At 40.7% G+C, this 21,914-nt stretch overlaps 1 protein-coding gene across 10 annotated transcripts in view; it reads right to left on the bottom strand.

Annotated features, from left to right (window-relative positions):
* Positions 1-21,914, bottom strand: part of SLC9A9 (solute carrier family 9 member A9) — a 656,685-nt gene that overhangs the window by 506,011 nt on the left and 128,760 nt on the right. For all 10 annotated transcript variants that reach the window (XR_007477387.1, XR_007477389.1, XR_007477388.1 and 7 more), the window contains one exon: positions 16,149-16,351. Coding sequence is in view for 7 of the 10 variants with exons in the window: in XM_049709813.1 (XP_049565770.1) it covers positions 16,149-16,351 (203 nt within the window). In the remaining 3 variants the exon portion in view is untranslated. The remainder of the gene's footprint in view (positions 1-16,148; positions 16,352-21,914) is intronic.

Raw genomic sequence — 21,914 nt, 5'->3', positions numbered from 1 at the left:
GAAAAGGGAATGCACAGTCATTATAATTCAGGCAGGGCTGAAGCTCAGGGTCTGTCTTCCTTACTTATAGACTACTACAGTTGCCACTTGTCAATTAATTACAATAATAAGTAATAATTTTAAAAAACCCTGACATTTCCATAAGGCTGTTACAGTTTTAAAAGTGCCTTCATACATAGACTCTCATTTTTTCTTTAAAACAACCTTTTGAGTTTTGTCCTGGCCAGACACTTAGACCACATTTCCTTGTAGTACTGTGAACACCCCATGTTTACAGAGGTGGAACCAAGGCTCAGAGAGATACGTGGCTTTCACAAAGTCACACCTTGTAAGTAGTAAGACTTGGACTCAAACCTTAGCTTCTGATTGTGAGTCCATTGCTTTGTTGATAACAATAAAGATAACAAAACTAACAGTTAATATACCTTGAACACTTACTATGAACCGGGCACTATTCTAAGTGCTTTACATGTATGTTCTCATTTGCAACTCACAATGACCCTACAAAGTATTGATAGTTAGGAATATCCCATTTTACAAATGGGGAACTTGAAGCATAGGAAAACTAATCATCTCATCCAGCATCACACAGCTGGTAAGCAGCATTTGAACCAAGTAATATGACGCCAGGGACCACCTTCTTAACTAAAGTAGTCCATCTGCCATCCACCTATGGGTTCAGGTTATCCACTCCACTATTGGATGTGTCCTCATGAGCTTCAAATACATAAAGACCACCCACATTTTCCAGATCATTGCCACAGCACCTAGACACCGATGGGCAGACAGTCTCCTATGTTTCTGCATAAGATTCTTGACATATGAACTTACCTCTGTTACCTTTGTGACCCTTTACTAAGGTAACCATACCTTCTGGTTTGACCAGAACAGTCCCAGGTAATACCTGTTGTCCTGGCCTAATTATTTATCATGCCTCACTTAGCTCTCAAGAGTTCCAGTTTGAAAATCAAATGATATGGTCTCCTACTCCCGACCCTAGACACCCAGACTCCTGACCTTTTAACTCCCTACATATAGCTTGGATTGGCTGCTGGTGCCCTTTGCTGTGTGGGTTGCCTACCCCCCTTTACCTCCACTAGCTGTGGTATTAACACAACAGGGGGACTCCCTGGCTACAGATCAGCAGGGGAAGAGAAAATAATAGGTGTGTGTGAGAAGGGCCTGGTCCCCCATCTCACCAAGAGTATTCATTCCTCAGTACCCAGGGGAGGGTTGCAAAAGGAAAGACATCCAACAGAACTGAAAACCTGTGCCTCAAGAATGATTTCCCCCCTAATCTGGAATTGATCTTAATCTTGGCCAATTTTTATATTATAAGCCAAAGAAACTGTGTTTTCCAACCCTCGGAATATACAGGAGCATCACAGTCCCACAGAGTTTCTTTTTTGCCTTACAATTTTTCTGAGTTTGCATTATCTTTTTGGTCCTTAGTTTTGAAGTGTGCTTGCAGCTTCCCCGTCACAAGACCTCACCACAGAGCAACTGGCCTGGGGAAGCTGGACAGGAAAGGGCTGAGTCAGCAAGGACTACAGTCATAGCAGGCATGCTTGAAGGGATTTGGGGGAAGTGGGGTAGGGGGGAGGTGCTGAAGTCAGCAGAAAATGATACCATACATCTTGATTTAAAATTAAAATGATGTATTTTTCAAACAGTGCATTCACCTTAAAAATGATGCATTAAAAAAACAACACCAAACTTCCTTCAACATGCCTACTTCAAACTTTGTCCCAAGGAGGAAAGCCATGCTTGCCAAGAGCCGATGTTAAGGAAGCAGAGTAACATTTACAGCACACCTAACACTAAATAACTTTTTCTCCTTTATTTTGTAAACCTAAAGTGGGTATCACTGATCCCTGTTTTATAGATAAAGAAAAATATGAGAAGTTAACTTCTCCAAGTCTCAATGCTGAAAGTGGCAGAGGTAGAATTCAGCCCTAGGTGTAACTGCAAAACTGCAATGGACTGAATATTTGCATCTCTTCAAAATTATGTTGCAATCCAACCCCTAAGTTGTTGGTATTAGGAGGTGGTGCCTTTGGGAGGTGATTAGGTTGTGAGCGTAGAGCCCTCATATTGTGAGGGTAGAGCCCTCATACATGGGATTAATGTCCTTATAAAAGAAAACTGAGAGAGCTCTCTCATTCTTTCTATCACATAAGGACACACAGCAGGAAGATAGCCATCTATGAATCAGAAGGCTAGCTCTGACCAGATACCAAATATGCTGGTGACCTGATCTTGGGCTTTCCACCTTCTAAAACTGTGAGAAATAAATATTTGTTGTTTAAGTCATCCAGGCTATGGTATTTTTGTTATAGCTGCCCAAAAGGACAAAGACATAAACCTTACGCATTTCTCTATATCACCTTAGAGGTAGTCAGTTCAAGCTGAAGATATGAAGCTCTAATAGTGAAATTTTAAGACAATCACCATGTGAGAAAGAACTTTTTTGTGAGATGAAACATGTGGTGTGTGGATCTTTTCAGTTCTCCTAAAAATGCAATGGTATAGGCATATATTCAGTGGTATGCTAGTAAATCATCTCTCTGGAGTAAAAAAAGCCTACAAGCCCCAATTTGCAGCAGTTGACAATTTCTGTAGTCTAAATACTCCTACCACGGCCCATTTCAAGTTGCCAATGTTTGATCAACTGGCTTGCAGATTCCTGGATATTTAATAAATAATCAGCTCTCAGAGCACAGACTCTCAGTACTCCACTGCATTATTTTACTTCAACTATGTTTGAACTCATCATTTGGGTACTCTACTTGCACACATAACCTATATAAAGCTTCTCAGACTATTGAAGGTATAGGAGACCAGAATATATTATATCCCCCAAAATATGCCTTTTTGGCCTTAGAATTATTTTGATCTGATTATTTTGAGAAACAGCAGACACAGGAGAAGCTCTGAAAACAGACTAGAAGTTACCCTTTTGTAAGGGAAACTTACATTAGGAAACGTCTGTTTGTAAGGGTGTTTCCTTCTAGGAAGAGAAGGATGCCTCTAAATCATATGAAACTTATCAATAAAAAAGGCACAGACTTAAGTCTGCATAATAACCTTACCCTCTTTACCATACATGTCCTGGTCACCCTCCTAAAACTTGCCTCCCCTACACACTTCGTTATTTTAGCTAAAGATGGTACTGAAGCCTGAATTCTAAGCCATCTCTTTGGGTTACTCATTCCCTAGATTTCTCCCAGGTATACATGAAATAAATACGTTAATAAACTTCTGTTTGTCTTTCTCTTGTTAATCTGTCTTCTGTTACAAGGGCCCTAGTCAAAAATCTAGACAGGCAGAAAGAAAGATTTTTCTCCCCTACAAGGGTCAATGTGTTAGACACGGGGATTTTCCTTCATTGAAGGCTTTGTCACCTCTGCTGCTTAGAATACTGTCAGCCTCTTCAGAGATTGCCAAGACTGAAAAGAGCCAGCTCACACAGAGTCACGCCCTTCCCAGAGTAGCCCACATCCAAAGACAAAATGATTTGGTATTTTAGAGTCCAGGCCATCTCAGTTCAACTGCGGATAACTCTGAAGAGCCAGTCTAACTCCAGAGCTTCCCAGGGAGTTAGACAAAATTGTTGGGCCTGCATCACAGCTTAACTTCTCCCTTGGCCCTCTCAGGCTTTCTTCCTCTTCCATTCATAAGGTGTTGATCTCAAGGGCACTTAACCATCCCACTAAACTCCACCTCTGAGTCCTCTAGGAACCCAATAGTCAGAAAGAATGGTGAAGGGGGGACTTCCCTGGTGGTCCAGTGGTTAGGACTCTGTGCTCCCACTGCAGGGGGCATGGGTTCTACCCCTGGTTGGGGAACTAATATCCTGCATGCCGTGCGGCATGGCCAAACAACCAAAACAAAACAAAATAAAAAAGAAGCAGTGAAGAGAACCTGAATTTGTAGACATTCTCGATTCAAACACCTCCACCTGAGGCAGAACTCTGTAAATCAGACCATGTCTAGTTAGCCTTATAATTAAAAATGGATCTGAGAGAAGCAGCTGGGAGACTCCTAACACAGGACGGGCTCACATGGCATCAGGAGACAAGCCAGTTAGATGCACAGCTTCCTTAAGGTTCTCACCTCTCTTGATGGTCCCCACCCTTCCTGTGCCACTGATGCCTATCCTACCTTCAGGCTGTATAAGCTACCAATGAGGAGCTTCTTAATGACCTTTGGGAAGAACCAGGAAATGCAGTTGGATGGAACCTTATATAACTACTCACTGGAGCCCAGCAATGATAAATGTGCACTCTCGCCACAGTTTACTGTTTTAGAAGGAATAGAGCAAAGAGGAAAGAAATTGAAAGATCCATGTTAAGTTTTATCTACTGAGACTATAAGCCTTATGAGAAATCTCTCTTTCTCCCTCCCTCCTTCTCTCTCCCTCTGTTTGTCTCTCCTGTACCCAGCCTCCTTTTCTCCCTCTCCCTCTATCCTTACTTAATTATTTGGAGATGAGACTGCCAGCAATTCAACCCTCTGAGTAGCAAAAAGCCATCACAAAGCCCTGGTACTTCACTCTGAGGAGAAATCTGTGATAAATCCTTGGGTATAAAATGGCTGACAACTAAGACAGGACAGTAGCAGTGAGAAGTTGCAACTGAAAAGCAGAGAAGAATACTTCATTATATCACCCACTCACTTGCCAGGGTCCACAGAGTATCAACCATGTGCCAGGCACCAGCAGACATGTGCTGTCAGCTGGGAATACAGTGTGACCACAGACAGACCTGGTCCCTCCTCCTTTCCTGGGGCCTAGAGTCTGGTGAGGAGACAGACATTAATCCAACATCATCGATATAAATCTTAATTTACAACTCAGCTAAGATACAGTAGGAGAACACCCGCTGGAGCTTTGAGACGACAGAACTAGGTACTGAAGTATGGCAGTGTGGGATCACTTAGGGTGGGACTGAATGTTCTCACAAAGCTAACAGCCCCTAAGAGCATCCCTACCTCAGGCCAAGAGCCCGTGTACGTACTGGTGCTTTTGAGACTCAGAATATAGTAAGATTTCAGAGAAGAGCAGAATTTTTCAGGAAACATCAAAAATAGTTAAAATAAAAATAAACTTTTAATAAAATATGAACTATTCTATTGGTCCTTAAGTTGAGGTGTACATATGTTAGGAAGTAAACAAGGTGATCCACCTGAGTGTGCAAAAAACTTTTTATATTTTATTTTTATCTCATCCTTTAAAAAATTCTAGTTTGATACTGCTTTTTAATATACACAGTACATTGGTACAATAGTACTTTCATCTCATTTGTAAATAAATAGGCATATATTAGGTACACATAATAGTGTTTTACTGATGCACATATCAAAGTATGGAAATCAGTGTTTTAAAGTACTTAGCAGTTAGCTGGTGCCTAATAATAACAATTAATATTTACTGAGGACTTATTAATGCTGTAACATATTATCTGGTTACATGAATTATTTAATTTAGTCCTCATAATAACCTTTTGAGGTTGGTACTAGTATTGCCTCATTTGACGAAACAAAGGCACCAACAGTCAGGTCACATGCTAAAGATCAGGTTAAAGGTAGACCAGGGGGCTTCCCTGGTGGCGCAGTGGTTGAGAGTCCGCCTGCCGATGCAGGGGACGCAGGTTCATGCCCCGGTCCGGGAAGATCCCACATGCCGCAGAGTGGCTGGGCCCGTGAGCCATGGCCGCTGAGCCTGCACGTCCGGAGCCTGTGCTCCTCAACGGGAGAGGCCACAACAGTGAAAGGCCCGCGTACCGCAAAAAAAAAAAAAAAAAAAGGTAGACCAGGGATTTAAACCCAGGTATTCTGATTGCAGCGTGGGGCTCTAACCATATTATGCTGCCTCATACACGCCAGTTCCCAGCACGTATGTGTTGATGTTTAAAAGAATAACATTTTGGTGTTTTTTGGAAAGATCACCTAGGAGGAATATTTTGTTCTAACACACAATAAATACAAGACATTAATAATTACAGAAAATAGAATCAAATAACAAGGTATAAGTCATTCTTTTAAGATTGGCCTCCCATGGAATATATTTCGCCATGATCTTGAACTGAGTAGGATAGGGAAGTGGAGAGAATAGCTTCAGAGCCCTCAGCCACCCCCATCCCCCCAAAATAGCTTTGAAAACCTGTCCTTTGATAGCTAAGTGGATGGCTACACGGCACCCCAAAATGCTAGTCCACGGTGTGGTCTGCCATGCTGGCTCCCATATTTCCTAAAAATGTGTCTGTGCTACCACTTTAAGTCCCTTCTGGAACCAGGCAAATGGATGACCAAATGGACGTGCTAAGATGGTCCAAGACCAGGCAATAGTCAGAAGGCAGAGGTGATTGGAAGATGGGTGGGCATCTCAGTTGTTTCTCTCCATGGTGGTCTGGGATATTTTCTCAGGCTTGAAGCCAGGAATCTGAGAAGCTATCCCTTTACTCCATAGCTGCTCTCCTCTTATCAAATTTTGTCATGTTAGAAAGAGCACCATGCCAGTGTTCATCCTACTCATACACTTTCACATGCGAAGAGTGAGTATGAGAGATATCAGTCCAATCTGTGCTCTAATCACATGACACTCCAAGAGACCATTGCCACCAACAGTTTTTACATTATTTTGAGTAGCTAGGCTTTTTGTTAAGAAATAAAATCAGACAGCTGGTTGGGATGCAATCCCCGCCACAAATAAATGTTCCAGTGGTCAGTTTCCTTAGAACATGAGTCCTGAGTGATGATCTGTGAAGCAGAAGAAAGGAAGTCCTAAGAGTTTTTGAGTGCTGCCTCCATAGCCCTGTGTTAGAAAGCCGAGCTGCCTTCCAGGTGGCAAGGGCTTAATCCAAACTCTACCACATAGATCTGTCTAGGGTAATTCCTAACCCTGCATTGGGGGTGCTCCAAGTTACAATCAAACTGTAGTAGAATAACTCCTTCGTGTCTGGACTGTGCCTTCTGAAGGCCAGACTGCAAAAGTTGCCAGGATGCTAGGCAGAGCCTGCCTGTCTTTGGGGCACAGTGTTCTGTTATTTCTACATTTTCTGCATTTTCACTGCCCAGTCCAAGTGGACGTCTCTCTTCTTCTCCTCTACCCTTCTCAACCACAACAAATAGAATTTTTCCAGAACTTTTTGTATAGACAAAAATGGTCTTGGATGTTGATGAAAAATATAGCAAAGAACTGGCAAGGGAAGAAAATGACCTCCAGAAAGCAAAGGCATCTAGTCTTATTTAGTTTTGCCCTCTGTTTTGAAATTCTCTGCTTACAGATCTCTGCGTGGCTCACTCCAACTTCATTCAGATCTTGGCTCCAGCTTCACCTCCTCAATGAGACCTTCCCTGCAGGACATACCTAAATACACTTCTCTCACCATCCCCTCATTTTGTTAACCTTTCTTTATAGCACGTGTCTCCACCTGGCATTAGATTATGAATGCTTATGTTGAACTGTACTTCATCTATCTCTCCCCTAGAACCTAAGCTCCATGAGACTGAGGACTTTGTTTTGTTCACTACTGTATTTGCATCATCTAAAACAAACTGGCATATGATTAGTGTCCAATCAATAAATATTTGTTGAATGACTAAATGACTAAAGAAAATCTATGTTGTTCAATGACTAAATTAAAACCAAATGGAACTAATCACCAGGGAAATGCAAATCAAAATCACAAGGACACAGGAGATATCATCTCACACCTGTTAGAATGGCTATTATCAGAAAGACAAAAGCTAACAAGTGTTGACCATGATGTAGAGAAAAAGGAACACTTTTCACACTGTTTGTGGGAATGAAAATTGGTGCAGCCAGCATGGAAAACAATATGGAGGTTTCTCAAAAAATTAAAAAATAGATCTACCATATGATCCAGCAATCCCACTTCTGAGAATATATCCAAAGGAATTGAAGTTAGGATCTTCGAGAGGTAGCCACACACCCATGTTCATTGTCTCATTATTTACAATAGCCAAGACATGGAAATGACCTAAGTGTCCACTGATGGATAATTGGATTAAGAAAATGTGGTGTATATATAGAGATATATGCAACTGAATTATTCGACCGTACAAAAGCAGGAAACCCTGCCATTTGCAACAACATGGATGGACCTTGAGAACATTATGCTAAGTGACATAAGACAGGGAAAGGCAACTACTGTATGATCTCACTAACTTGGAATCTAAAAAGAAGAAAAACAACGAACTCATGGAAACAGAGAACAGATTGGTCGCTGCGAGACCTGAGAGATGAGGAGTGTGAAAAATGGTTGAAAGTGGTCCAAAGATACAAAGTTCCAGTTATAAGGTAAATAAATCCTGGGGATATAATGGACAGCATGGTGACTCTAGTTAATAACATTGTATTGTATATTCGAAAGTTGTTACAAAGTTAAAAGTCCTCATCACAAAAAAATTTGTAACTACATGAGGTGATGAATGTTAACTAAACTTATTGTGATGATCATTTTGCATTTGATATAGATATATAGATATCTATATAAAATCATTATGTTGTACACCTTAAACTAATATAATTTTATATGTTAATTTTATCTCAGTAAAATTGGGAAAAAAATTTAATGGAATATTTAGAGTCGAGACATTTCTGAAACCATTTCTCAGGCCAACGTTCTACGAAGAAAGTTGAACAAAGGTGGAAGAAAACAGATAAAGCAAATTTAAAATGTCAGCTTTCTTTATTAACAACAGATCTCTTAACTAAGATTTATGATGAAAGTAGCTAAGTCTATCCAAACAGCCTCATCCCACGCTCTGCCAAGCTTGAGATCCCCCAGGATAATCTCACGTGTAAGAGTCAAGACTTGTCATGATAAAGAAACATAAATCATGAATCCCTGTTCTCTACAGAATGGAGAAATAATTGATAGTGTCCTACAAATGTTTCTCCAAACCCAAAGTGCTGGTTTATCGTGATGCTTGCTTCTCTCATTGTGCCTAGAACAGTTTTAGAGATTTCTTTCCTGTCTTTTCTTTATCTTCTCCAAAAGTGTCCCAGCACTAACTGCACATATTTATCTCATGGTCTGATGACTCCTTCTGATCAAGCTGTTCCTGTTACTAGAAGAGCTTGCCTCTGAGCCAGAATAATCAAGCAGAAAGAAAGACTGGAAAGAACAGAAATAATTTACAAATAAATATGTGAGTATTAAGACTCTGAACGACAAACAGTCAAAACCACCATCAGAAAAAGTTGGACAGGGAGAAAAATATTAAGACACTGATGTTTTGATACTGCAAATACAAAATTATTTTTTAAAGTCATATAATTAGCTGTGGCTATAAGGACTTCCTTAAAATATCTCAAAAATATACAGTATTATCAACACAATTGATAATAGCTTCAGTCTGACCTATTTGCCTGGTAATTCTCTTTACTGCAACAATAGGACAGATTACTCAGCAGTGTAACTTACTCCTTACCAAATGGTAACTTTCCTTACCAAATGATAGTGTCACTTGTCACACAGGAAGTGAAGACTTGGCAAACATTTCACTGGGTAGTTTCCTTCGACTTTTCACATTACAGTCAACTGACTTATAAATTATAGGAAGTATAAATTTAACTGTGCTGACAACTTTTTGAAAACCTACTGGGTCTGCAAGACTTTTCCAGCCAAATGGTCTGCTGACCTTTCCAACTCAATGTGGAAAAGCATAATGTGTTAAGTCAATGATAAATAAATTAATGATGAGACAAATTCATTCATCAGTTTTAAACTATACTTATGATTTTCCACTACAAACCAGCTCCTTCCCTTAACTTTTAAGGTCTCCATTTCTGTCCTGCCACTCTCTGTGAACCCACAAGAGAGGGTAGCAGAATTAGCTATACTCTCTTCCTCCTTGTGCCCAATTGGCCCAAACTCTACAGCGTCTTCCTTCCTTGCTTCTCTTCCATCTGCCTCTTGGTTACCATTCAAGCTTAGCCTCATCTGTCTCTCCGCTTTCATTCTCTACCTTGTACACAGGAGCCTAACTATTTCTTTCCTTTTGTCAACATTGCACTCTTCCACTGACTACCAATAGAGAAGGCATTACTCAGCCTGGCATTTGAGGGATTCCATAACCAAGATCTGCCTTTATTCCCACACTATGTTTCACTGGTCTTCCGTACTTCAAATTATCAGAAATGTTTTTCTTTTTTGGAATACTCTCTACCCCTTTTTCTACCACCATATCATGCTTTTATCTCTGCTTGGAATGACTCTCCTACCTTCACACACTACATATATCACCACCAGAGTTAATCAGCTATCCTTCTTTGAAATCTTTCCTGTCACCCTAACAAGAAATAATATTGCCCCCTCTGAATGTCTGTGGTATCTGACCCACTCCTTTGATAGCTGTCTTGTGGTGTATTTGTTCATTTATTCATATGATGTGTTTTCCCCAATTTACTAATAAACTCTTTGAGATCGTTCTTTATTTCAGAATTGAAACGGATGAGACTCACTCAGTTCACTTGTGTTGAAAGAATGAATGAATGAATGAGTGATGGAGAAAGTTCTTTTATCTCCTGCTCTTCAAGAGCAAGATTTAAACTTCCTATTGATATGAAATTCAGAAATGCTTAGTAGACATTTTAGTATGCCTAAATACTCTGTAACAAATTAATGTCTGTAAAGCCACTGTGTAATAGAATATAGGCCCCACTCAGTTAAAACTACTTAAGGATACATTAGATCCACAGAACAGTTTGACAAACAGTGTTGGAAACATTAACTGGATAGATACAAAGCAACACGATCTAGTTTTATTCTCTCAGAAGGTTGTTTTGAGATCATCAGCTGCTCCTAACATATAGAAAAATACTGTTTTCACATATCTTTAAGCGAAAATATTTTTTCCTTATCTGCATTGAGCATGACCAAAAGAAGCTTGGCATATGGTATTTCCTGAAATTTTTATATGTTTATAATGTGGCATAAAAGCACAGTACACTGCTGCATATATACGTGCCAACAGCTCTCACATTTTCCAGTTTTATACCTTCTTATTGGAAGAAACTCAGGGAGCCATCAAGCCCAGAGCTGTTTCCAAACACATCAAGGCCTAACCGTTTCAGAAATGCACGTGCTCTTACAAGTATTCCAAGAGATGATTCTATAGCACAGGAATTTATTTCAGCCTCTTCAAATCCTGAAGTCAGAAATTTCATCCAAGCCCTTAAACTACATTCTTCTGAGAGTAAAACTCATCTCCTCATCCTGTAACTTTTGGAAACAAAGGCCAAATACTCCCTTAAATCTGTACCACAAAGAAAAAGGTCCCAGTGGAGCCGCACCAATGGCTTCTGTAACACCATGGTGCTAGACCTCTTTCTGTAATTCTGACCATCCTCTTCTCTTTCCAGCACTGGTCCTCACCTCCTTCCACCCATCTCAGCGTAAGATAGCCCAGGCCTCAGTCCTTCTCTGTCCACAGGGCCACTCAAGAGCCTGTCCAATGGTGTGGGATATGATACATCACTCAGGACTCAGAGTAAAGTGCTATGGGTCTCCGTTCTGCCTCTGACCAGTAGTGGGGCCCTGGACCTACCATGTAATTTTTCTGGATATGAATTTATATCTATATGTACACAACTAAGATTAGATAATATCTTAATCTCTTCAACCATTAAGTGTCCAGGACACTATTCTACCAACTCCAAGATGATAACTTCCAAATAGTCTAGCTGTATATACTCCACCAAGCTCTCAGATTCTTCCATTTACTCATTCATTCATTCACAAACTATTTATTTAGCAGCAATATGCATCGGGCACCGTGGTAATCTTTGGGGATACACTGGTCAATAAAAAAGGCATGATCCCTGCCTTTGTGAAGTTTACAGTCTAGTGGACATCAAACAATGTAAGAATGATAATTAATAAGCAAGAAAATACATATAAAATTTCATATGGTGCTAAGTACTTTGAAACAAAAGAGAGGGCAGGAGAGAAAGAGAGAGAGGGGATACAGTGTGAGAAAATCACAGCGCAAGCCCTCTCTGAAGGGATGGCATTTCAAGATTCTAGGGATAAGAAGGAGGCTGATACCCAAAGAGAAGGAGTAAGACCATTTTAGGCAAAAAGAATAACATGTGTAGAGGTCCAGAAGCAAGAAAAGTACTTTGTGTATAAAAGGGGCTGATAGATCTGCAGCAGTGGAGGTGAGGAGAAGAAGCAGAAAAGTGGCATTTCTCTCCTCACTATATTCACCTGAACACAACACAGGACCAAAATCAGTGGTTCCCAAACTTGTCTGCACATTAGAATCACCTGGTGAAAGGGGGAAAAGCAGGGGCGGGGAGGGGGTTGAACTGAGAGATTGGGATTGACATTTATACACTAATATGTACAAAATAGATAAGTAATAAGAACCTGCTGTATAAAAAAAAAAAAAAAGAATCACCTGGTGATCTTCGAAAAGTTCCAAAGCTCAGGTGGCACCCCAAACCAGTAAAATGACAAACTCCAGGGGTGGAACACAAGCATCAGGATTTTTTGCAGCTTCAAATGATTCCAAAATTCAGACAAGTTTGAAAATCACTGACTTAAATCAATTTTAGGGCTTAAGTTCTTCTTTTACTCTTCTATAAAATGATGGAGTTCAACTTAATCAAGTCAGGGCTCGCTCTTTTTTTTTTTTTTTTTTTGCGGTACGCAGGCCTCTCACTGTTGTGGCCTCGGGACGCGCAGGCTCAGTAGCCATGACTCACGGGCCCAGCCGCTCTGCTGGGGCACGAACCCGCATCCCCTGCATCGGCAGGCGGACTCTCAACCACTGTGCCACCAGGGAAGCCCAGGGCTCTATCTTGCTCTAAATTAGATGATCTCTCTCCAGATGCAGATCCACAGTCATTTTCACCCATCCTCTTCTACAAATTTTCCTTTCCTCCCTTGCCTCTATCCTAGGACTCCCACATTCTCCCAGCCAGACCTGAAGCCTTAGAATCTTAGATTCTTCTCTTCACAGTGTTCCTATAAATCAAGCAGGTTCTGTTGATCCAAAGCGTTGATGAAGCCCTTCTTCCCTTTTCACCTAGATAATCACTTCCTGCAGCCTCACCCTCCAGTCCTGCCCACATCTTTCTGAACTCAATCCTGCTGCCTATTCAAGCCATAGCCACATTTCAAAGCCCTTCTCAAGTTCCACGTCCTCCAGGAAGACTCCCTAACAAGCTCAAGTATCTATGACAACTAATCCATAAAGCTTCATAATTCTCATTGTCTATATGATACAATTTAGAACTGAATTATATACTAACGTATATTATACATTGGTCTTATCTCCCCAAGGGATGTTAAATAAATGGAAAAAAATACACATATTTTATTAATCCCTGGCATATATTAAGCATTCAAATATTAGTAGCAGCAATGGTAGCACTGGTCTTAGAGGTAGTGCAGTGGTGATGGTGTTGGCAGTGGTATTAGAAGTGGCAGTGGAAGTAGTAGTAGAGGCAGTGACAGCAACATAAAGGGCCTTATGACAGGTACTTTATATACATCATCTCATTTAAACATTAAAACAATCCTACAAAATAGTTCTAATCTCCCCACTTTACAAATAAAAAAGTTGGAGATTAGGAAGTTCAAGGAATTTACTCAGGATAGATGGCAGATCTATCTGGTCCTGAATTTTTTTCCCATTACTCCATGTTACCTCCCTATAAGCCTTCCAATAAATAGGCCCTTTTTTGGAATTCTTTTGCATCTGACATAAATTAATTGCTCGATTGATATGAATACTTGCATGCAGTGGACAATTCCCAGTAACAAATACAGACTATGGGCATTTCATTTTTGCAGACTAACTAGGGTCCCCCAAAATTGGCACTTAAGCAACAAATGTGTGTTAAGATATACTCTGACCATTTATAAAAATGATCCTTTCCACTTAAAGTTGTCTAATATGGTAAGGGTACCAGTGGATGCCCCTTTCTCCACCAGCAAGGAGCTGGAGGATTTACCCTGGGTACTGAGCTGCCTATTGCCAACCTGGGATGCCACGAGGAACAAACGCTAATTGTGAGTCAATAAGTCACACAATTTAGAAGGTAGTCTATAAAATACTTGAGCCTTCAAGGTCATTGAAACATTTCATGTGCAGAACTCATAATCCACCCAATGAAAAGATCAAGAAGGCCCCAGAAACTTAGACATTTTCTCCATCTCTTGCCTTAATTTTTCAAAAGCAAACACTGGAGTTTGGCTGCTAATAAAAAAAGTCAATAGGTGAACAACACAGTAACAAAATTTCTGATCAGGTGTTTGTAGGCTATCCTGTTAGAGAACAATTTGCTATAAATAAAACAGAGATAATTATCAGCATCTTTGGGACGGGGGTGGTGGTGGTGGTCAACCTGTTTGGAGAAATAGTGCTGCTTAGAAATGCAGATAAAATAGGTAAGAGAATGAGGAGGGAAATAATTTATGTTCTGATACTAAGCAAAGTAAAACTGAAGACAGTGTTTAAATTATGCCGCTAACAAGGTCACTTTAAAAAATTATTTCAAGATAGATAGTTTTCTATTATTCATGTATATAGAAAGAATCTCATGGCAGAGATCATCCAAAATAGCAGATCTAGAAGTTGCTCCTGTTTACTTCAGAAACACATTATTTAATTTGCTTTTTTGTGCTTCACTTCACTTTACTAAGTCTGATTTAGGCGAGTATTATAATCAGTTTGACTTTCCTGAGCCCTCACCAAGTGCTAGGAGGAAGTTAATCTAGAATGTGCTAGTGGAAGATAATGTGGGAAAAAAAACACTAGAAATTACTCATCTTGAATGAAGAAAAATCCAGATCATGTATCTCCCCTCCTGTCTCAAATCTCTTGAAATGAAAAAAAAAAAATGTGTATTTTAAAAGAAAACTAAATTTATATGGGATAAAATTGATAAAGTGCACTTCCATAATAGCAAGGAAGTTCTAGGCTCTGACACAAAACGATCTAGAATAAATCTCGTAAGATCCTGATTCTTAGCATGTACTTGTGTTGTTAAACACAAATTCACTTATTCCAAAGACTGATCCACACACAAGACACCACAGAAGGTAACCTCACCTGTTTTCTGACCCAGAGTCCTGATAGTAGAAGAAAGTTTCCCTCCTAATAACTGAAGCAATTCACGCATTTGCAATAATAAAAACATTTTTAAAAGATGAGTAACTTCACAATTCTTTTTTTCAATCTAAGATTCCCTAACTAAACTGATGGAGTCAAGATCTCTTGAGATTGACTGTGTGTCAGTGTATTTATAAACAGCCAAGTGGCCAATGTTTTGTGTTGGCAGCTAAAAGTCAGCCATTCTAGATCAAGGCTTGCAAGTGAAAATATTTTTATTCTCCTCCATTTTCCTTTTGACTTAAGGGAGATTTAAACTGCATAGCCAGCTGGTAATACATACAACAACACTTAAAACACACATGTGGGACTTCCCTGGTAGTGCAGCGGTTAAGAATCCGCCTGCCAATGCAGGGGACACAGGTTCCATCCTTGGTCTGGGAAGATCCCACATGCCGTGGAGCAACTAAGCCCGTGCGCCACAACTACTGAGCCTGTGCTTGAGAGCCCGCGAGCCACAATGACTGAGCCCAACTACTGAGCCCAAGCACCGCAACTACTAAGCCCGTATGCCACAACTATTGAAGCCTGCGCGCCTAGAGCCTGTGCTTTGCAACAAGAGAAGGCACTGCAAGAAGCCCGCTCACCACAACAAAGAGTAGCCCCTGCTCACCGCAACTAGAGGAAGCCCATGTGCAGCAACCAATGCAACCAAAAATTAAAAAAAAAAAAAATTGTGAAAACTTGAATCAAGTAACATGAAAGGCAGAGTCAGCTTAATTACTATTATCTTTTTACCTAATGTAACTGTGGCTTGCAAAACAGTTATAATAAAAAGCATTATTTTTCCAACTTCTAGAAAAAAAATACAGACAACTGAGCTTAAAATCAGAGTATATCAAGGCATTAACCACTTAGCTAAATCACCCCATTAGTGTGGTGCTGAAAAAGGGCATATGTATGTGTATGGATGCGTTACTTATGGTGGCTCATATATGACGCAATTATTTATACAGGAAAACAAAAATATGTGACCAGAGAGGGAGGATCCTTACCTTTTCAAGTATAGCGTTGCCTTGATGAGGATTGATGTTGTGCCGGCTTATTTCTCTCTTGTATTTATATTCATAAACTTGGTCAGTGATATTAATCAGCAGAGTTGAAGGGCTGAAGACCAGTTTTCCACAATCATACACAGTTCCACTTTCAATATCAGTTGGTGCTGTAGCGTATCGTAAAATTAATCCCATTACAAGGCCTAAAATAAAGAATAAATAATTGCACTGGAGAAATGTAATCTAAAATGTTCATTACTAGATGCTTTCAAATATATGATTTGTAACTTGTGTAGGTGGCAGGAGAAAGGGTCGTTGCCTGGTTTAGAAAATTGTTCACTCTTCCATAGATACCAGCTCAACAGACTGTATTGTTAAAATATTTGCGATGGACACTGTTAATACTTCTCCTTTTTTCCTTCCTAATGGACCCACAGGTTTTGGAGAGAAGAGCTACCCACCTCTTCTATCCATCCAAGTGCTCAAGAAAACCTTGGCTCCATGAGAGATACTGTAATCTAATCAGTCAGGAGATGGAATTCCCCTGGAGAAAGTTTCTGGTCCACAGATCAGCACATATCTGAGACAGCCCCATCAGACTAAAAGGTTGCACTTATATACTGTGGTTAGGGGACAAGTGTTCTTATTCTCTCCCTCAGGATATGATCAAGACAATATGTTTCTCTACTTTTTGCTGGCAGGTATCTTGTGACCTTGAGGGGATATAGTCCAAGGACACAGTCAATATACTGAGGATGGTTGGACTGAGATATAGACAGAACCCAGGTCCTGGATGCCTTTACTGAGCCCTGGATCAACCTATCCTGGAGCTACCCTAATTCTAGACTTCCTGTTATGTGACATAATACATTTTCTAATTTTTCAAACAATGTAAAATCAAGTTTCTGCTTACCTGCAGCCAAATGCATTCTAATGATACAATATTCCCTTAGCAAAGAGTTGAACTCAGGTGACAATCCTTGACTTTTGAGTTTACAGACTCTGTTAGGATGCTCATGGTAATCTGATAAATGTGAACTCTCTTAATATTGTGGATTTATTAACAAAATCACGAAGAAACTTTAGAGGTCCACACATTCCTCAATTTAAAATTAGGATTGATGTATTTGTTTTAGGATAAATCCACCGTTCACTCATTAAAACATCAAAGTTTGGAGGTTTTAACCACTCTTTTGTAAATCTAGTCATCTAATGGTCTTTCATTTATTCAGTAAAACATTTGTTGGGTGCACATTTTGTTTCAGACATTTATAGACTTAAAATAAAAATACAGTCCCAGTCCTACAGGAGCTGAAGTTTATAAAGTGAAGATCCATAAGCAAACAATTATAATACAACGTGACGTGTGCTACGACAGCTGGTAAGTACCCTGTGTTATACGAGTATAAAGAGGAGACACTCCAAAGCTCTGTGAATGATGCAAAGCTTTAGATGAATCTTAAAAGGTCACATAAGATTTGTCCAGATGACCTGAATCAGGGAATGAGTTGGGATCCAGGCTGCACATGTGGGTGGCAGCACGTGAGTTACGGCAGAGACAGATAAATGTTCCCTAGGATTTTTGTTTGCCAATGTGTAGAATAGTTGTCAGGAAGTGGCTGCTTGGCCAGAGATTGTGTTTCCAGCTCTCTGGCATTTGGTTAGTTTCTCACCGATGGAACATAAGCAAAAGTGATGTGTGCCACAGCCCTGAAGAAGTAGGTGAGTTTTCTCCCTTCTCTTTCCCCATTTATCATATGGATGGGGCAGAAACAAAGGCCCTATAGGTATAGGTAGACAGAGTCACCACATTGAAGAAATCTGCGTCCCTGAGACACCAGGTAGGGGAAAGCCATCCGCCAACCAGGAAAACCTGCACTGGACTGTTACTTGAGTGAAAAGTTAACTTCACTTGTGTAGTCACTGAAATGTGAGTGGTTCTGTGTTAACAGTCACTAGGATAACCTAATAATATAATGTATAAATACAGAGGAATTTAAGAAATCTGATGGATTTAGGGAATCAGCAGTGGAGTAAGAAGAGAATAGGTGGAGAGAGACAGAGACAGAGACAAAGAGAGAGAAAAACTCTAGACCACAGGGGCCAGGTCATAAAGAGACTCCTCTGTCATGCTAAGAAGTTTTTATTTTTAACCCAATGGTAATATGGAACTATTGAAAGATTTTAGGCAGGACAGTAAAACAGTCAGATTTTCATATAAGATCTATCACTTTGGCAGTAATGTAGAGAGCTAGAGTAATAGGTGAGAATGAAAGCAGATTTCTGTCAAAAATATTTTTACCTTACTTGTTCCTGCTTTAGTATTTGGCCCACTCCCCCATAATAGTGAGAAATATTTTATCTTAACCTTTGCCAGCAAGAAAAAATAAGTGATGGGTATGTAACCACCACGAGCACTCGACCCATCATAGAACAGTGGGCAGGCTTCCATGTGCAGTGTCAAATGACTACAATAAAACAAGTCAGGAAAGAGAAGGGAAGACACACCACATACACTGCACATGGTTTAGGGTGCCTGTGTAAGAACATCACTTTTCCAACACTCTAGTGGAATCCTAGGAAGGACTCGTTTTCTAAAAGTTACTTGGCAATTACCATGGATGATACTATGACCTCTGCTTTCTGCTAAGTGGAATATAAAGAAGGGAAACAAGGTACTACATGCATAGGGCCTGAATGGAGAGAACCTGTATTGGTAATATCTGAAATTCCCAAAGGGTGAGCCGTGAGCCGCTTATTTTTGCAATATGCTTTCAGTGTGGTAGCAAGAAGTAAACATGTAGTGTCCACCATTTTTTCTCAAGCAGGGGAAACAAGTATTTGTCATAATAACAAGTGCTTAGTACCTAGGTTTCTGTGGTTAAATTCATACAATGCCTCAAAAGCTAAATGGCCGTGCCTGGCCCTCTGTACCATCTCTGGTTCCAACGTTCGAGAACGGCACACTGGAGTAAGTGGAGTAATCTCCTCGCTGCCAGAGGTGACCAGATGTAATAGCCATGAAAATGCACCTTGCAGATAGATCTCCCACTACGAGGAGTGTGTAGTCTGACCAATGGTCTGGAATTCATGACTGCAGTCGTGCTGAACCCAGCCAATGACTGATCGCAGCAGGGGCACTAAGACAGGGATATGGGACTCCTCTGAAGGGTCACCATGGCTCAAAGACTCCGCATCAGCTTTGCCCAACCTTTCTTAGAACTGCACCACAGCCTAAACCTTTTCCTACGCAGCCTCCCCTCCTTCCCTCTCTCCACAGGGGTTGGTTGGGCTGCTCCGAGACCTGATAGCTGGCCCAGCATCGGCAGTCTCCCTCCCCATTTTTCCTCAAAGGAATTTTCCCCCGATAAACATTTTGCACAGCTAATCTCTCTCCAGCATCTGCTTCTTGGAGGACCCAAATTAACACACTAGACAGAAGGCCCTGGCCCTCCTTCTCCCCAATCCCAAGAGTTGAGAGGAATCAACATCTTGGCACAGTACAAGGGCCAGTGGGGAAGCTGCAGCCTCACCATGCACTCGGTTAAGAAATGCATCCAGCATTTGTGTGCAGTAGCAGCAACAAGAAAATCCTTAATGTTGGAGGCCAGACACCTACTCATTGAGCCTCATAATGCTTTTGACAGCCACTCAGAGCTTTAGCTGTATGCTGACACAAACACAGAATGTTGAGTTAACACACTCCAGCCCAGTATTGCAGGACAGCAGGTGACAGATAAAGTAGGATTGCTAGTAGGAAGAAAATGCTAATGAAAAGGGGTTATTTTTATACTCCCACAAAGATACAGGGTAAACAGAGCATCAACCACTTGTGCACAGAAGAAGAAAAGAGGGGACTGTCTACCATGACTTATGGACACAAACCAGTACTCTCTTTGGTAAGCCACGAACCAGAACCCTACCTGCCCGAGGAGAAAAGGAGGCAGCCTGTCCCAGCAAAGCAATACCACAAACACATGTGTGCATAGCCCTGACCCCAGGTTGTATCCTCACAAGCATGACACTTTGCTGAGCTCTGTCACTTGGCCGGCTGGTGGCATTACCTTCTCCAAGCAGAAACTCTAGTCCAGATGCATCCCCTGGGTCTACAAGTTTGAGCATCTGGGCAACTAGGGTGACAGCAGCGGGAACTTGCTTTCTAGTGAATGCTGACCTTGCCCCAGAAGCACACAAACCCCCAAGACAGATCTTGGACAACAGACCTCACCCCTAAGGTCCTCACAATCCTACAAAGTCCATCTCAAGTCCCAGCTGGGGGACCTGTGCTCTGATGCAGCCTGTACTCACTAAGTTCCCTAATCTTTGAGTACTTATAGTTTGCACCACACCCTTTTTGGCCCCATTTCATATAAAGATATATATTGTTCAGCACTGCTCTGTAGAGTTTGGCTTTGTCACCCCCATTGAATAATGAGACTGTTTAGGGCAGAAGCTGTGCTATTCTTCATCTCTTTTTTCTCTAGAAAAGCCAAACACTTTAGGCAGTTATAACCCAACTTTCTCCAAGTCCACAAACTCCCTTGGATTCAAGAAGAAAAGGATCCTCTGAGTTTATGTAGTTAGTCAGTGACCAACATTTTAAAATGTCACATGTAAGGAGCATCACACCAAATGTTGTGATGTTCCTGTCCTTACAGAGCTTGCAATATAACTCTCATAGCGGATGCCTGACATACAGTTGACATGGTGATGTCTGTGGGAGAGGAAAGGAGGGACGCAGGAAGGAAGGAGGAAAGAGCCTCACGAGCACTCAAATGCGAAACATTTAGAAATATGAGCCTCCTCTTTCTGGACTGGCCCTCCATTCTCCACTTTGAAAATATGAGAAAACCCCACTCCCTTCCTCCCTCCTTCTGCTTTCATGCTACAGACATGGAAGGCGTTGCTCTAGGACTTGTGGGAATTATAAAAATGAATAAAATATGGCCCTGATCATAAAATATTAAAATATTTTAATCCTACCAGGCCTCTTCCTTCTGCCCAATCCTATGATCCTGATTTCCAGTGAGAATAAGGTACAAGGGTTTCCTAAGTGTCTTCTTATATTAAGCCTGCATTCCATAACCAGTTCCCCTGCATCTTATTTAGTCATTCTACATGATGCTGAAATGTTATCCTAAAGAGAATTTTCTCAGAGGAATATAGATGGGGATTTACTTTTATATATAATATCATATTTATATATAACGAAATGGATAACAGGATGGTTTTTTAAACACAACATGTTGAAATCTCTTTGGCTTGTTCAGACCAGTGATTGTGTGCACACACTATCACGCACACTGCCACACTGCATGGCACACTCCAGCGGGCTCCTTTCAGATTCTCTTCCTATACACATGCATCAGACTATCACACAGGTATATTTAAATGCCACGTGACACTGGAGAGAATTTAGGAGCCTCAAGAAAATGTAGTTAATACATGAAGATTGAAGAACTGAGTTTTGTAGTTCTTTCACTCTCTATGCATGGAGTGGCTACCAAGAATGATCTAAATAAATGAGGTATTGTCTCTTACTGAAAAAAACAAGATAAATCCTTAAACTACATAATATGATATTTCAACTTAATAAGGGTATCAGACACTGCTGATTGGCAACTCAGCATCTATCTCCTCTTTTTCCCAACAAAACGCTGATTTCTTCGGCTAACCATCCCTCCCCACATGTGCTCGGGGTAAGGTGACCTCTCTCTCAGTTCCAAGGGTGTTTCTATTCCCCTTGCTGATAATTGGTACTAAAAG

The sequence above is a fragment of the Orcinus orca genome, chromosome 5 (assembly GCF_937001465.1).
Source record: "Orcinus orca chromosome 5, mOrcOrc1.1, whole genome shotgun sequence".
Taxonomy (NCBI): domain Eukaryota; kingdom Metazoa; phylum Chordata; class Mammalia; order Artiodactyla; family Delphinidae; genus Orcinus; species Orcinus orca.
The sequence above is the reverse complement of the archived record's forward strand: the minus strand, read 5'-3'. Positions and strand labels throughout refer to the sequence as shown.